General features: G+C 37.0%; 1 protein-coding gene across 1 annotated transcript in view; it reads left to right on the top strand.

Moving 5' to 3' along the window:
- Positions 1–18875, top strand: part of LOC150100648 (plexin-A4-like) — a 707214-nt gene that overhangs the window by 543252 nt on the left and 145087 nt on the right. The window contains 1 exon segment of the mRNA XM_090401991.1: positions 11073–11139. Coding sequence (XP_090258117.1) covers positions 11073–11139 — 67 coding nt within the window.

Below are 18875 nucleotides of genomic sequence, written 5' to 3' on the forward strand. Positions count from 1 at the left end.
CTCAGCATAGATACTAAACAAGTGAGAAGAAAGTAGACATCCTTGCCTTACTGCCTTTCCAACCTAAAGCCAATCATTTAATCCAACACCTGTTCCTACCATGGTTTCTTGCTTCCTGTACAAGTTAGTTATAAAAGTTAGAATAATAGATTGCCAGGTTTTGACTGATGTGTTTTTTATTTCCTCAACATGTTTCACTGTCTATATGACTAACAACATGTTCATGAGGTTGCTTAACATAAGTAAAAACTGACAAAAAGATGTTTTCCAATAGCTGCTGATATCTATAAATTGCAAAGACTAGAATAATAGGTTAATCATGAGTATCATTAGGCATTATGTTGGAGGTTTAATGGATTTTTTACAACACTCAAAAAAAATTAAATTAGAATTTAATACTTCCTATATTTCGTCCTAGTCACTAGGACATCTACGGGGATTACAAAAACAATTAATGTAACATGCACACAAAAACTTACAATATTAAGCCCAACCACGTGGGTGACACTAAAGTCCTATCTAGGTGGAGCGCCCTCTAAGGGCGGTAGTAGGTGGCCTGGAATGTAAGGTGGGACCTCTGGTGATGAGTGTTTCCCAAATCTTCAGAAGCTTAATGCAACCGTATTTGTTAAGATTTGGTTGGTTTCTGAGAGCTGCTGCTGCTTCTAAGAAAAGTCTCTCTTTCTTGAATTTGCTGTGGTGGAGCATGGTGGTTTTCTTCCATGATACTCTGTGGGTGGTGTCCAAAACATGGTCAGCCAAGCCTGAATGGCCATAGTTGTGTTTAACGATGTACGACTTGTGTTCTTCCAGGCGGATGGATGCTGATCTGCTTGTCTGTCCAAAGTACGCAAGCTTACAGGAACAGGGTACTTTGTAAACTCCAGGCAGAGAGAGAGGAGGGAGCTGATCTTTCGTAGAACGGATAAGGGTAGCAAGTTTGCAGTAGGGCTTATATGCTGTGTGTAGGTTATACTTTTTTAGTATCTTGGCTATTTTTTCCGAAGTGCCTCGGATGTAGGGTATGGTGATGGCATTTTTAAAATCTTGTTGATGAGAGGGACAGGGAATGGGGGAGGAATTGATTATTTTTTTGATACTGTGTTCGCTGTAGCCATTGGAGAGGAATGTTCTGTGTATGTGGTTAAGCTCAGTAGTGAGGGCGGTTCCACTGGAATATAGGAAGTATTAAAATTCCAGTGGACCCGCCCTCACTACTGAGCTTAACCACATACACAGAACTTTCCTCTCCAATGGCTACAGCGAACACAGTATCAAAAAAATAATCAATTCCTCCCCCATTCCCCGTCCCTCTCGTCAACAAGATTTTAAAAATGCCATCACCATACCCTACATCCGAGGCACTTCGGAAAAAATAGCCAAGATACTAAAAAAGTATAACCTACACACAGCATATAAGCCCTACCGCAAACTTGCTACCCTTATCCGTTCTACGAAAGATCAGCTCCCTCCTCTCTCTCTGCCTGGAGTTTACGAAGTACCCTGTTCCTGTAAGCTTGCGTACTTTAGACAGACAGGCAGATCAGCATCCATCCGCCTGGAAGAACATAAGTCGTACATCGTTAAACACAACTATGGCCATTCAGGCTTGGCTGACCATGTTTTGGACACCACCCACAGAGTATCATGGAAGAAAACCACCATGCTCCACCACAGCAAATTCAAGAAAGAGAGACTTTTCTTAGAAGCAGCAGCAGCTCTCAGAAACCAACCAAATCTTAACAAATACGGTTGCATTAAGCTTCCGAAGATTTGGGAAACACTCATCACCAGAGGTCCCACCTTACATTCCAGGCCACCTACTACCGCCCTTAGAGGGCACTCCACCTAGATAGGACTTTAGTGTCACCCACGTGGTTGGGCTTAGTATTATAAGTTTTTGTGTGCATGTTACATTAATTGTTTTTGTAATCCCCGTAGATGTCCTAGTGACTAGGACGAAATATAGGAAGTATTAAATTCTAATTTAATTCTTTTTGAGTGTTGTAAAAAATCCATTAAACCTCCAACATAATGTCCTCACAGCACTTAAGCCTCTACACAAGTATCATTAGGCATGTTGCATGCATTCTCTACATTGTTGTATAAACTCTGTATGTGATTGCTGGCATAGGAGAGTTTTTCACTGTTACACATAGTAATTCATGATTTCCAAATGTCATGTCATGAAAAAACATGCTCTTCTAATTAGAGCATGAAGAATGCTTGCTAATTTAGTGCATGATGTTTTTTGAGGATGTGTGCTATGAGTCTGCTTTTTTCTTCCCTTTTGCTTTCTACATTGCCTATATGTTCTTTGTGTGGACTTCAAAACTTCTCCCAGTTTGAACTACATATATCTTTCCACAAGAACACGGAATCTTTTTTTATACGCCTGGATGTTTATAAAATGAAACTTTGTCATTAGGGGAGCATAGAAAGTTTTGTAAGTCATTGATTAATTTGAAGGCTGTTCTGATACTGACTGCCTTTAATATTTTGGCTATTTTTTTTTTTTTTATACATTGCCAATATATTGTACAGATACCATGCCTTTTGTTATTAATTTGTGGGTTAACATTAGACCAGCCTTCAAAGCGGTCAACATCTTACGAAACTTTCTATGCTCCTCTAAAGATAAAGTTTCATTTTATAAACATCTAGGTGTATACAAAATCCCATGTTCTTGTGGAAAGATATACATAGGTCAAACTAGGAGAAGTTTCAAAATCTGCAACAAACATATAGGCAATGTCAAAAACAAAAGGGAATTAAAAAATTGATCTCATAGCATACATCTTCAAAGAACATTTTTTGCCAGTTTTTACTTATGTTAAGCAACCTCCTGAAGTTACTGTTAGCCATATAGACAGTGAAACATGTTAAGGAAATTGATTTAGTATAAATAATAAAAAAAAAAACCATATACCAGTTAGAACCTGGTTGGTTATCTATTATTCATATTTCTTTCTCAGAACTTTCACATCTGTAGTCTCCAGTCCTTGATCAGGTGTTTTATTTTTAACACAGCTCTCAGATCCATAAGTTAAAATTGATTTGAACAATGTCTGGTATACAGCTAGTTTAGTGTTTGACTAATTTCTCTCTTATTCCATATATATATTAAAAATAAAAATTTATGTGGGACATATGAATTTAGTATTTAAATACTCCACACTAAATGGTGGTGTCAACAGATTTTTTATGGTAATCTCATGAAAGATTATAATCATATTTCACTTTGCTATTGTAGGTAATAAAATAATATAGGATTACGACCATGTAGATCAGTGGTTCCCAAAGTGGGCAGTTTGATTACTTAAGGGGGCGCTAAGAGGCAGGGGGACACTGAAGGTGTGCTGCAAAATGCTGAAATGTGCAATAATTAATTTTGGCTGTTTGATTATTATTATTATTGTTGTTGTTGTTTTCATGACATTTTTTGTTGTTTCCAAGACATTTTTCGAGTTTTTTGTTGGTAATTTCTGAAGTGGTCCTTTTTTACCTTAATAGTATTGAGTGTGTTATAATGTATTTTCCCATATTTTTATTTACTGAACAAAAATGTGAAGCGTTTAGCTATGCAAGTGTTGTGTCCAGCTTGGCAAATTATGGGTTCTGTTATATTGTGAGGATATAAAGATAAAGATTATTATTTATAAAAGTTTTCAAATATGTATGCATGCTTATTTCTGCATGTTCCATAATAGAAATGGCAGATGCAGATACGTCAAAGAAGAAATGTAGGCAGTATAGTTTTGAATACTTAAAATATGGATGCATACCAGCACCAACAAACCAGCAGCTGCCAATGTGCCGATTTGTGAAAGGGTCTTCTCAAAAGAGGCCATGAAGCCTTCCAAAATAATTGAACATTTGAAGAAGGTACATCCTGACAAGGCAAGTAGATCAAGGATTTACTTTCGTTGGAAGTTCCAGATTAGATAATAAATCCATTTTCCGATACTGAGGTAGTGGGAGCCATGGAGGAAAAACTAATTGAGCTGAAAAATGACTTTGAGCTGATGCCAACATTTAATAAATCTTATGAAGAGTTTTGGTTGTAGAAAGAGACCTCTGCTCTTTCTGCAAAGAGATTTCAAAGCCGAATAGAGAAATTACAAGAGTTTCATGCCAAATATAGAAACTATAAAAGTTTTGGCAGATCCAACGGTAAGCAAACATTTCATGACAGGAGCAACTCGCAGTAAAGATGGAGTAAGCTCTGATCACTATCCTTAGTATTTCCCATAATATAAAACACATCTCCTAGTGGACATGTATGATGTTATGCATGTCCACTGGGAGATGTCTTTTACATTATGGGAAATACTAAGGATAGTGATCAGTATTACTTCACTTTTACTACGAGTTGCTCCTGTCATGAAAGGTTTGCTTACCCTTTGATCTGCTGAAACTCTTGTAATTTCTCTATTCGGCTTTGAAATAATGTTGGATTCAATATCCACTTAATTTGAATAAGACTCCAGATAACTCAACGTGGAGATTTAAGACTACTGCTAAGTTATATTAAACCAGACATAGGAAAACTATGTCTCCATGAAGCCCATCCATCACATTAAGGATTTTCAAAACATTCAAGTCAATAGCTGCTATTGAATAGCCTTATAATACAATGTTTTATTAGATTTTAATGTAAAGTTGCTATTAAAGTTAAATGGTTTTTTTTTTTTTTTTTTGGATTTAAAATAAATTTAAATTATAAATTAATATTTGTTTCTAAAATGTTATTACCATTCCTGTGGGTTGTGTGAATCGCTTTTCTGAATGTAGGGTGGATTTAGGTAAGACACAGAGGCACTGACGATGAGTTTATGGATTCGAGGGGGTGATGGCCCGAAAAAGTTTGGGAACCACTGATGTAGATAATCCAGAAACCCAAAAATATCTAAAGATAAACATGCGTTTTCAAATCACTTCAGGTCTCCAGTAAGCAGAGTAATGCAATACTTTAAATCGATGGATTTTATTCTGAATTTCTATAATTGATATACTGGGTATTTGTGATTTTTTATTTAAAATTATCTTTAAAATAATGAACTTAACTTGAAACTGTGTTTCAACTTGCAAGTAGTCTGTCACTGTTTTAAAATGCAATATTAAATCCTAATGACCATTGCAGATATATACAATGAAGTCAGCTTCATAATGGTAGCTGATGAGCATATTTAGCAGACGTGAAAAAAACATTAAGAGAATAACAAATCTGGTGTGTTAAGTATTTTCGTGCGTCTTATTTCTTGGTCTGTCAGAAAAGTCTTTTTAGTAAAGAAGTCAACCAAATAGAACTTTGATAACTTTTGAACTCTACAAAATACATTATGAAAAGCTACTGTGATCAAATTTCTTTTTCTTCTACCTAATATCTTTCTAAGAGTAACTTGCATGACCTATAGCTGCAAAATAAATCAGGAACTGAAGATAATAAAAAATTTTAATCTTTGGAAAACCATTGTCTTCAGTATCCAGGCAGATCATTCAGTTAATTTTTAAGATAACAGAACTGAACTTCACAGGTGATCATAAAGCTGAAACTTCACTTTTAGAATCTATATAACCGAAGCATGAGAGAAAATTACTAAATATTATTGAGTTTTTGTATTGTGTAAATGTTATCAGAAATTGTCCTGTAAAGCAGGATTTAAACTTTGAGAAAGTTTAAACTTGCAATCTGTTCATTAAGATACTGTTTCCTTAATTCCCAGAGATGGAAAGATAGCAGAGAACTACAGGGTAAACTAAAGAGACAGTAGGTAGATGAAATTCAGGTGGCATCTGTGAGTAAACTACTATAAACTAGTGCTCCTGCATTTTATCGCTATTGCAAGAGTTTCCCATTCAAATTAAACATTAATAAAAAAAATAAAAAATAGTTCATTAAACCAGTTATATCTCGATCTTGCACGTGGTTCGACCACGTGCAAGCACCCACTATGCCTACTGTGCAAAGCAAAGATGGCAGCAACAAGAGCCAATGATAAACAAGCACCCCATGTCTTGCCAGCGTGCCGCCGTTGATTGCTGACAAACCCACAAAGTGCCCCAGCTGCAGAATTGATATCAGCGATAAAAAAAGGGGTATAATGTGCGAATTCTGTTGCCACTGGATACATGCTTCCTATGCAAAAATAGACTCGGTGCACAAGATATATATAGACCTTAACCAGCCCTATTTCTGTTCGCTGAGCCTCCTGTCTGTAAAACAGCTCCTGAACTTATTAGTCAAACGAATTGAAAACCTTGAACAGCACATCATGGCTATGAATGAAACTCTTTCCTCTAAAATACATTAAAAACAGAAACCAAGCTCGAATAAACTAATGATCAGCACTGCAATGCAAGTTCACCCTTCACCGCAAATGAACTCCGTGAAATAATCACATCTACGGTGCATGCCTCACTGGAGACCAAAAACAAAAAATTCAGTGCTGTTGTTTTGAACTTTCCAAAAGAAAATGGTAAAGCATCATCAAATTAGCAGAAGAATGCAACATTGATCCTAAAAATATCATCAGGTGCCATCGTTTCGGATCCTTAAACAAAAGAAAGGACGGAACGAACTTTCCATGCCTCGTAAAAGTGACGCGACATGCCGACAAGCACATCAAAACTAATAACAGCAATCAACAACAAGTTCAAAGACACTTGTCTGCAATCGTACATACGTGCTCACCAGATTTATCATTTGCACAAAGAGAACAAGGATGCCAGCTTCGAAGACAATTTGCAGAAAAACGTCAGAATGGTGACTACAGCTAGACCATCGACTACAGACAAACTAAATTGGTGCAAAAACCAAGTGATGCCACTAGCAGCCACCATGGTGACCAGTATGCAGGCACTGCATAGGAAATGTGCAAGGCCCCTGCAGTCAAACATGTGACTCACAAAACCCTACAAATCCATTTCACCAACATCCGTGGCCTAAACTCCAACCTTAATAGTGTCCACTACCACCTGACGTGGTAGTGGACACAGTCTACCAAACCCCACCTACATTTTTGGCAGAAACTCAAATCTCACCTCCCTCCATCACTATTCACCTCAACTTTCCAAACTACACACTCTTTAACTCCTTTCGACCCCCAAGGGCGGTGTCTGTGCATACATCCGGTCCAACATATCTTGTCAGAGAGCACCTAACCTAGAATCACCCAACTTTGACCTTCTTTGGTTGAAGATATCCTTCCCTAACTCAGTCAAATTCATATGCTATCTCTATCACTCCTCTAATGCAACCAACCATTCTAAGCTCTGCAATTTCCTCTCACTAAAAATCGACTTTCACCAGTCCTACTTTCCCAACAGCGAAATCATTCTCCTAGGAGATTTTAATGTCCACAACACCAACTGGCTTTCCTCCTCCAGCTGTACAGATCGTGCATGCAAAGATGCTGAAACATTCAACATCACTAATGACCTTACACAACTATTTCAGATGCCAACCAGAATACCCGATAACCCAAACCAGTCTCCAAATACCCTGGATCTCTTCCTGACCAATGACCCTTCCAAATACACAGTGAATGTAGAGAGCCTGCTAGGCAATTCTGACCACAACCTAGTATCTTCTCCCCCATGCAACAACGTTTACACAGCCACTCCCATAACAGTGCCTAGAAGTTGTGGAGGCAGTGGGGCAGCCTCCGCAACTTCTATGCCTCATTCCCATGGTTAGACTATTGCTTCCAACATCCCAATCCAAATACATGCACCGAACTCATAACCAAAGTAATCCTCACTGGCATGGAATCATATATTCCCCACAGTACTCTGACCTGCGATTCCCTAACTAAACCCTGGTTTTCCAAAAGATGTGGCAAGACTGTACAAATGAAAAATCAAACATACCTTTACTTGCTCAAATCAAGAACCCCATCCTCTTCAGAGCTTATACCCAAGCCCGAAATAAATGCAAAAAAAAAAACAAACAATGCTTCCAAAACAGAGTTCAAGAGAGCAAAAAGCATGAAATTAGCAGCCTGTCCAAATGGCAGCTGAGCCTTTTGGTCCCTCGCCAAAGTGATCAGTCATAATTTCTGCCCAACATTATTCCCACCTCTATCATACCCAGATGGCTCCATTGCATCATCTCCTACAGAAAATGCCAATCTCCTGGCCTTACACTTTGCTTCCGATGCACACATAATTGACAATAGCAAATGTTCCCTAACATACAATGCCCACTATATCCTTTTGCCAGAAAGAGATCAGCAAAATACTCTCCAAATTAGACACAAAAAAAGTCTCCTGGCCTTGATGGTATTCCTCCAATTGTCCTGAAGGTTTGCTCACCAGAATTATCTCCTGTCCCATGTCGCTTATATATATACTGTCTTTCTCCACTGGTATCTATCCCACATCCTGGAAATTGGCCTATATTCAACTCATTCCCAAGAAGGGCGACAAGTCACTGCCGTCCAACTACTGCCCCATCTCGCTCGCCTCAGTCCTGTCTAAAGTAATGAAAAAAATCATCAATTCCCAACTCCTACACTACCTTGAAGCTACCCATCTAATAAACGACCACCAGTATGGATTCCGTTGCTGCCGATCAACAGGAGATCTGCTCACATATGTCTCCCATCTCTGGACAAATGCCATGGAGAAGTTTGACGAATCTCAAGTGGTTGAACTTGATATCCCCAAGGAATTTGACTGGGTCTGGCACAAGGGCTTACTAAGCAAGCTGCCATTGTTTGGTCTATCTCAAGACCTCTGTAGTTGGATTGCCAGCTTTCTGTCTGGATGCACACTATGTGTAGTGGTGGATAACTCCTTATCCTCTCACCATTCAACTAATGCCAGGGTTCCTCAAGGTTCTGTCCTATTACCAACCCTCTTCCTACTATATATATCAATGACCTACTTCAGCTTACCTCCAACCCAATACACAGTTTTGCAGACAACAGCACATTACACTCTTCCCTTTCTTTTGATAAACCTTACTCCAACCAACTCACCTCAACATACAGAACAGCACTATTCTTGAGGGCAGTGGTGAACAGCAACCACCACTACCCTCAATTCAGACCCCCATGCCATCCTCCAATGGGATTCAGATAACCTAGCCAATTTCAATGCAAATAAAACCCAGTACTGTCTCATTTCTTATAAAAAAGAACCATTTTCTTCCAGTATTATTTTTGACAACACCCAAATTTCCAGACAATCTGAGATTTCTCTTCTTGGAATTAACCTGACATCAGGTCTCTCCTGGCATAAACACATAACAACCATTGCATCCTCAGCTTCTAAAAAATTTGGATTTCTCTTTCTCTCAAGACGTTACTTCACCCCTGAACAGCTGTTAACCTTATACAAATCATAAATCCTTTTGGGGTGAGGTCCCCAAAAGCTCCCTCAAAATGCTCGACTCAATACAGAGGAGAGCAATCGGACTTATTAATGACCCATCTCTTACCAACTCAGCTCCATCCCATTTTCACACAGACGATCAGTCTCTGCACTATGTGTTTTCTACAAATATTGTCATGGCAAATGTTCATCTGAAATAGCATCAATAATTCACCCCACTTACTACTAAGCTCGGAACACATGCAGCTGCTGCTCAACATCCCTACACAATGTACCTTGAAACCCGCAGAACAATTTTCTTCTCCTTCATCCCTGTAACTGCTATACTATTATAGCCATTCAAATCCAATGTGAACAAGTACCTTCTTTCCCAAACCATACACAGTATTAATGTACTATAAGGTTGATCTAAACTCTTGTGTATGTGGTTAAAAAAAAAAAAAAAAAAAAAAAGGAAATGGCTGGAACTCAGTGGCATAGAAAACTCATAGAAGACAAAACAGAATTGGGTGGGGGGGGTATCTGCTCATAAGTGAAAGAGACATGGAAATGTTTGCTGAAAACAGTGATCTAATATCTACTAACCAGAAGACCAGATATCTGTCTTAATACTGTTGATCTTTTCTTAACCCATTCTCCTTCCAGTATACCATAGATCACCTATCCTCTTGGTAAGTGTCAACCATAATCTTGTGCAAGGTTCCTCTTCCATGGCCTTCATTCAGTCATTCTGAGCCGCATGTTTTATGGCAATACAGCAACAACACCAAGCAGGATGAGCATGAAAAGAGAGAGGTCCCAGAGGGTCCCTTATCTAAACATTTGTTTATGGCAAATTACTGAAATTTAGTCAAAACACTAATGTAGCTTTATGCAAATACAGCATTTAAACATGCAGTTTATGGATATAATGTACAGGCTTAGTTGATTCATCTGTAAGTCCTAAACGACAATAATACTGTTTAAATCAATTTGAACTTATGAATCTGAGAGGTGAACTAGAAATAAACTGTTGATCAAAGATGACAGATCTCAAATATGAGAGTTATGAGAAAAATTAGATAACTGAAAGCATCGGTACAGAATCATATTAAAAATGAAGATATGAGGATAAAACTTGAAGTTGTTACCATTCAGGAATATATAATCATTGCTAATCTAAGGTGGTATGGTCACTTAAATGGAATCAAGAGGAAAGTGTAACAAAGGGAAAAAAGACCCTGAGGAACACCAAGATCTAGGTGGATTGATACAGTTAAAATTCCTTAGAAGACTGAGATATAAGATCTGGCAATATTGGAGTCCTGACTAAAAATATCAGGCTGATTTGGAGAAAAGTTGTCTATAGACAGTTAGCACTACACGATAAGCTTACATTATTACTATCATCTACGTTCATTGAAGGTTCATATCAGGACTTTTGAAGATGATGAAATTCCAGAAATGTTTTGGAATACTGCTTTGTTTAAATAGAATTCCAAAGTGATCATTTTGAAGGGAATAAACTCAATTAGAATATATCAGTAAAAGTACTTTTTTTTTTCTCCTATTATTTTATAGGAGGAAATAAATTAATTAATATGTGACTATTTTATAGCCACATATTAATTTATGAAATGAAAATTAGAAACACTAAATGTTAATTTCCAGGACAGGTGTTGATTAACAGTTTTTCATTTGCATACAAAATGTTTTTACTATTTTTTTATTAAATCTTTTTAATTATCTCTTAGGACAGAATCAGTAGCAGAAAAGATGCTGTCTTCATGGTTTACTTTTCTTCTTTACAAGTTTCTCAGGGTAAGAAATTGCTTAATATTTTTATTAGGTCAGTAGGACTAAGGAAATTTTTAGTTAAAATTCATTATAAATTGCCATCAGTTAATTAGAAATGTATGTCTGTATATTTTCTTAGTCCAAAGTAAGATAATGGGAAAAAATATTCTAGATGGCATTTATAGGATTTTTCAGTTAGGATAAATTTTGAAGTATGAAGGAAGGTGGTAGTATGCATGGTAGTGATAGTGGTGTGTGTGAAATGGTTAATATGGAAGTGATAGAAGAAAAATATTGAATACAGTATCATGATAAAAGTCTATGACTAGAACTTTATAATGCAAAACGAGAATTGGAAAAACCAGAAAATCAGTATCTTGAAAGCTAAGAGAGGAAACAAAATATGAGGGAATGGAGGTGAACCAATAGTAAATGGTGAGAAAGAATAATGCACAGGGATTCTGTGATTGGGGTGTGTTAGATGAGTAAATAATGAACATGTACTTTCCAGATGTGAAGAGTTGTGATGACTGGAGTATTTGTTTAGGCCCCAGTCATGTCATGTTACAACTTACAGGCAAGGAAACAGAACAAACGGAAGATATGATTGTATTATTGGAACAATTGACCTGAAAGGAGATAAGTATGGTGCGAGAGAAAATATTAAAGTAGCTGAATATTGTTTTAAAAAAAAGAAGAAGAGCAGAAGGTTATGAGCATGTTGCTGTTATTACATGGTGAGCCAAGATGTATTTTCAGTTACATGCTGTCTCAGATAGTTATCCCTTAATAATTGAATAAAATCCATTTCCTTCCTCACATGTGTCCTCTCCTCCTTCCAATCAATGTTACCATAATTAAAATCCCCCATAATAATTACCCTCCTTCCACTCATTTCATCAATTTGTTTATGCATACTATCTCCACCATCTATTCCATCACCTGGTCTATAGCAGCACCCAACTGTATATTTTATTCTGCCAGTCTCAATCTCACACCAAATAGCCTCAAATGAGCTCCTTTCACTATCCTGCGATACAACTTCAGTTCTCCTTGGCTGCAGTTCATCAGCTATCATCAATAATACCCCTCCCCCCATTTTATTCTCTCTGTCCCTCTAAACACATTGTAACCTACACATTCTATCCCACTAACTATATCATCTTCCGTCAGCCATGTTTCACTAATGCCAATAACCTGTGGCCAGGAAGAGCCAGTCAAGGCCAAAAATTCTTCCTTCTTGTTCCTAATACTCCTGGCATTAGTATACATGAAATGCAGTGATCCCTAAGTCCCACCCCTATATTGATGCGTTATTCTAAATGACCCATTTTTTTGTCCTTAGTGCTGACTCGGGTACATTATATACATTCTTACAGTCATCTGTCTCACTGATGTCTGCATATCCATCCCCCCCCCTCCTTGGTAGTTCTAGTTTCCCTGGTTTTGCACATCCATTTTCACTTCATTCAGCAACACTCTTTCCAGTCTCCGCACACCAAGTCCATTCAAATGCAAGCGATCCATCTTGTATAAGTCCTTTCGCCCTTCAAACTCATTCCACACGTCCATGAATTCCACACCACACCGTCTGCATAACCTACGCATAATGTCATTTGCGATTATGGCCCTCCTTCTAAACTCCTCTCTGTCATACCGCGGCAACAGACTAACCATTCTAACTCTGTCACTCTTTTCTTTCGCTACCTTTAACAATACTTTCAAGCCCTCTCTCATAAAAAATTTATCACCTTTCAATTCATTCGTACCCGGCATAATTATTAATTCTTTCACCCTCTGTTTTTGCACTCTAATACTCTCACTTACATCCTTAAATTTCGCACCCGGTAAGTACGATTTAGTTACACTGCCATCTATCATCCCTCTTAATAACGAGTCACCATACAACACTCTTTCCTTCATTTCAGAAACTCTCTCATTCTTACGCTGTTTATTTACGTTAGCCGAATCACTCTGGAAAGAGTTTTGCAGGTGCTCTAATTGCCGCTGCGCATTTTGTATCACTGTGCGCAACCTAGCGATCTCACTTCCTACAAATAATTCCTCATTATTTTTATCATTTAAACCATTTTCTCTCTCTGTATGGTTGCTTTCACTCTTTCTTAGATCACCGCTCTCATTGCCATCTTGTACATCGCAATTCCCTATCAAGCCACTATTTTCACTCACATTCTGGCTTTCTTCAACCATAACTATCTCACAACCTGACACATACTTCAACTCCTCACTTTGCTTACACTTTCTGCACATTCTCCCACTTTCAATCCAAATTCCAGCCTCATTCAGGAATGCATACATCCCACACACATCACATTGGACAAACTCTCTCACATTATAGTTTTTAAACAATGGCATCATATTTTTGGACGCCATTATCTTACGTCGCATTGGCGCCATATTCAAATCTATGAAACGTAACATTATATACTAAATTAAATAACGGAATTCACACCAAAATCCCACAGACACAACAAGCTACCAAAATTAGGCAATATTACGTTATGATTTTAACCTATATTCTAATTTTTACTCAAAATTGTACTTAGCTTTCGGGAGCTCTCTGAAAACACAACCATCCGTCTGGCCCTCTAGCGGACACTCTCTATTTGGAAAACATTAATCATCAGATGTCCCAATTTACATCGTAGGCTGCCTCCATAGAGTGCACCATTTTGATATGACTTTAAAGTCATCATAGAATTTGTGATTCGTTGAGTGTTGTGTTATCTGTGTGTGTGTGTGTGTGTGTGTGTGTGTGTGTGTGTGTGTGTGTGTGTGTGTGTGTGTGTGTGTGTGTGTGTGTGTGTGTGTTAGGTGTTATTTGTACTCCCTATTAGACATCTTCAGGGTCTCAGTAACAGATGATATATTGGAAGCATTAAAATTAGTTTTTAATCCTTTCTTAATGCTGTCAGTACTCCATTAAACCTCAACACGATATGAGTAGTATATTTGCCATATACTACTTTGCCTTCTGCATTAATTCAATCATGGTATCGCTTCAGGGTCTGATTCCCACTGATGAAACTTAATCTGTCACAGATGGAAAATAGTAGACCATGCATTCTTCAACTGCCTTCTTGCCCTTGTATTTGGAATAGATTATGTAACCTATTGGGCATTCCATTACTTACAACAGAACAGTTTTTTGCAATACCCCACACTAGTCAATAATGGAAAGAGAATTTTGATTTTTACAATTAATGAGTTAAAATATCATTTATAGAAAGTTAGAAGAGAAAAAAAAACACAGATTTGAAAACCATCAATATAACATACAAATACTTTACAATATTGTATTGTGGAAATTTTATTGTTCAATCAAACTTTTTTTTTAGAAGAAACATTCTGGGAAATACCTGATTTTTGGCTAGGTGGTGTACACTACCCACATTATGCGATATTCACTAGGGGGAGATAAAATTCTGTCTGATTTTATTTTAGATAGTTTTTTTTTAAATGGTTCCATCCTCTTAGTTCACTGTGGTCTTACGTAAAGTGGTGAGCAATCCCAGACACAGAAGACCAACTCAAGTTGGTTAACTTAGATAGGCTAACCAGTCATCTCTGAATCTTAGTTTCAATTGGCTTTTTTGATTATTTAGGTACATGATGATATAAAAGAGCTGAAGCATTTTTTCTGTCTCTCATACTATCCATCTGTCTTTTCTTTCTCCTAATACTATCAAGCTCTCTTGCACCTCTATGCTCATTGTTCTAGGCCTATGATGAATGCACTATACCTTTCACCTCAGTAAAGGATCAAAACCAGTCTTGGCAGTATGCCTTTCCATAATGCACAGTATTATACATGTCTGAAAGAATGTATGCTTTGCATTATGGGATGTTGAGGCAATTAATGTGAAGTCATCAGACTGTATACAAGTAGCCTAGTTGTGAAGATACTTCATGCTCAAACTTTGTTAGTTTATACTTTGATAAAGGATTAAACAAGAATATGATTTCCTGGCAAGTTTCCTTTAAATTTGTAACCAAATGAAAAACACCTTTAGATTAACCTTATGGATATAGATAGGACTAGATATTATGGGGATTTAGGCAAAAAATGTATCCAAGAGGAGGCACAGTGTGAAAGAGAAGAATATTGGATCTAATAAGAGCATCAGAGAATCTGCATATGCATGTAGCTTCTGCCTCTACTTGGAGAGAAAGAGTGATTATGATAGACTGATAAAATATCAGGCAGCTTAAATCCAAGCAAATTTTATCACATTGTGGCACGGAAAAGGAAAAATGACTATTAAAAATAACCTTTGTGATTGTGGAAGGTAGCAAAGTTATCAGATGTGTCCGTTGGGTTATTAAATGATCATTTTAATAACTTCTACATCTGAGGCCCATGAAGCTATCTGAATGCTGATGTGGTCCAAATGAAAAGATAGAGGTGGATGAGTTGGTGGTATTAAGCTCTTGCAAGAACTTTACTTGAACATAGCAGTGTGTGATAGAATGGGATATCTGCCTGCATGCTGAAGAAATGCACAGGAAAATTATCACTACCTCTGATGTTATTCTACTTGAGTCTCAACATGAGCACAATTCCTAATAAGTGTAAGAAGTCCAGATAATTCTATTATACAAGACTGGAACATCCAATTATAGCCCAGTCACTATTTCTGGATCAGTGCTGGAAAGATTAATTGGGATCTACATCCAGAGTTAGTAGTTGCAACTCATTCCTCTGTAGATGACTGCATAGCTCTGTTATAGGTTTTGCTTTAGCAACTTGCTTGTAGTTTAGAGTAGTCACTGCTAATTCAGATAAAAAGAATAACAGAGTAGTTTTAATTTTTCGAGGGCATTTGACTGGATTCCTCACCGGAAGTTCATATGCAAACTCACAAGGATGAGTATGCAAAATAGGCTTGTATGAATAGGAGAGTGGCTGATTGACAGGTATCATGAGTAATTTATGGAGGGTCAAAGTTTAAGAGGAGGAGGATGACCACTTGGAGTATCATAAGATTCAAGGTTCTGTATTTGAGTTTCATTGATTTTTTTTCATGCATATTAATCAGTTGAAGTTGATCTGCTGCTACAAGTGTTCACTGAAACTGGAAATCTGAAAAAATAATAGTAGAAAAAGAGTGAGAGTTAAAATTTATGGCCACATTGCTAATGTGTTTATGTCATCACGTCAGTTGAATGCATTATTGAAGAAAAACACTGACTTATAAGAATAAGGAAGTTATTCTTCTGCTCTACATTGCTTTAATAAGACACCATCTTGACTACTCTGTTCAGATATGGTCACCTGAGTTAAAAGGAAATGAGACAATTAAGAACTAGTGGAGGGTAACCATGATGATAATTGGACTATGGAATGAATGTTACATATGAGAACTGATTGAAGCAATGTAGTCTTCAAAGTTTCAGTAATAAATGGAGGAGAGGAGATATAATAGAAACATATCACTTGATAAGGGGGATCTTGCAGTGTAGACACAAGTGAGATATAAAAACTTGTGCTCTGAGTTGTAACAACTTGTAGCAGCAGTGAGATTGCAATGTCATATCTGGAAGCTGAGTAAGAGTGTAAGTAGGAACCATTGTGAGGTCTAGGTTCTTCTTGTGGCATGTGTTCAGCTTGTAGAATGGATTACTAATTGATATTATGAGTACATGTTTGACAATTTTCAAATGATCCATTAGGTCCTTCCTCAGTGAGTCCTTGACTCTTGGAAGCAACCTGGGTAATAATAATGATAATTAACATAAATGTATGATCAGGTGGCTTTGCATGTTTTATATATATATATATATATATATATATATATATTCTCTGTTTTGATTAATTTTTTAGATATCTCCTTGAAAATGTTTATGTAAACTAAACTTAGTTTGAGATATTTAAAATTTTAAAAATTTGTATTCTCATTTGGGTGGAGGGATAAAGTATTTGACAATGAATACATTAATATTCTGTTCTTACAAAATTCACATCACAAAAAAATCTTAGAAAGAAAATGACAGTTTGCCTAATATTATTGCCTAAATGCAGTTTGCCTAAATTTATTCATTCAATGAATTCAATGAGTTTTCAGTTTATTTATTTGGTAATTAAACTGTGATTTTTTTGTTTTCTTTTTATTAATCTACCTTGAGTTACTATGGATTACTTTTTAAGCAATCAAATGGCCTAGGAAATGATTAAATAAAGATACATTAGAAAAAAATTGTTTTTATTATCTAATGATGTTTATGATGAGCACAGATTTTTCCACCTTGTGCAAGCTTATAGATGAAAAACTATGGAATGGCTGACCATAGAATCTAGTCAGGGGATAAATGTTACTGTTTCCCAGACCACAGTGAAATATACCCTCCTCCATATGGTCCTCCAAAGTAGGCCCAGTCAAGAATCCATGTTTATGTCTAATCATCAACAACTGCTATCTAGTTTTCACTTGTGAAATATTATCGAACCATTGAAGACTTTAAAAAAAAGTTCTTTGTGGACAGTAGGTAGAGTATTAGATGAAAAACCTGGGAAAAGGATAGAAACAGGCAGAAGTTGGTAGCATTTTGGTATTGGGGGTGTTTTCCTGGGAATCTTTTGGAACCCCTGATACTCATAGACTACACTATGAATGCTAAAAACTACCTATCCATTGTGACTGATTAGGTACAACCCTTCACGGTGACTGTCTTTTCAGTTTGCACAGGTTACTGCATTGCCACATTGCCAGTATCATTTGAGAGCAGTTTGTTGAACAACTTGGTGTCAAGTCTAGAATGTTAGGTTTAAGGGAATATCATCTGCAGAATCTGACAAATAGTAGAATGAAAGGTATGAATGATACATAAGTTGATGAGAGGTTGGTACCAGATTAATGTAAAAGAGCTTTTTCATAGATCTATGAAAAATATGGTGAAGGCTCATGGGAATGAAAAAATAATACATAAGTCTCTTGGAATAATAATAATAATAGATACCTCTGTTATGAAATCTGTATTCATCTGAATGTTTTCAGAAAATTATTAGATATTTTTATTATTATTATCTGAGACCTCCAGGGAGTCAAGGACTCATCAAGGGAGGCTATAAATCACCCAAACCAGCTATCATACTGTCCCTTAAATTCATTCACACTAGATGCACTCAACTAGCCCTAAGGGCAAATTATTCCACTCACTCACTGCTCTCTGGGAGAAAAACCTAGCTCTTACCCCTTTCATGACCGTGAACAAACTTAACTTTCATGGATGCTCCCATGTTCTCCCCACCTTCCACATAACGAAAAATTTCATTAGTTGATATCCTATAACACCCATTGAAAAGTTTATAGACCTCTATCACATCACTCCTCTCTCTCTCTCTCTCCCTCCCCCCCCCTCCTGTTAGAGTCTACGATCCACATACTTGCAATCTGTCCTCATACTCTAAATCCCATAATCTGGATATAATCTTTGTAACTCTTCTTTTCACCCTTTCCACAGCTTCTTTATCCCCTTGGAACCTTGGGAGACCAAATCTGCACACAATAATCCAGGTGTGGTCTTATCAAATCCTTATAAAGAGGCAAAATGACTTCCTTATCCTAACATGTCAAGGTTCACTTCAACATTGTAATTATCCTCTGGGTTGTATTTGCAACTTTTGCTATGTGACCTATGAACTTTAAATTCCTATCTACCAGTATGCCAAGATTCCTTGCCTCATTGATTTCATGTAGCATAACCCCGCTAATATAATATGCTGCTGGAACTCTAATCAC

The sequence above is a fragment of the Typopeltis vanoorti genome, chromosome 12, assembly GCF_054136105.1.
Source record: "Typopeltis vanoorti isolate ZY-2024b chromosome 12, IOZ_Tvanoo_1.0, whole genome shotgun sequence".
NCBI classification, from domain to species: Eukaryota; Metazoa; Arthropoda; class Arachnida; order Uropygi; family Thelyphonidae; genus Typopeltis; species Typopeltis vanoorti.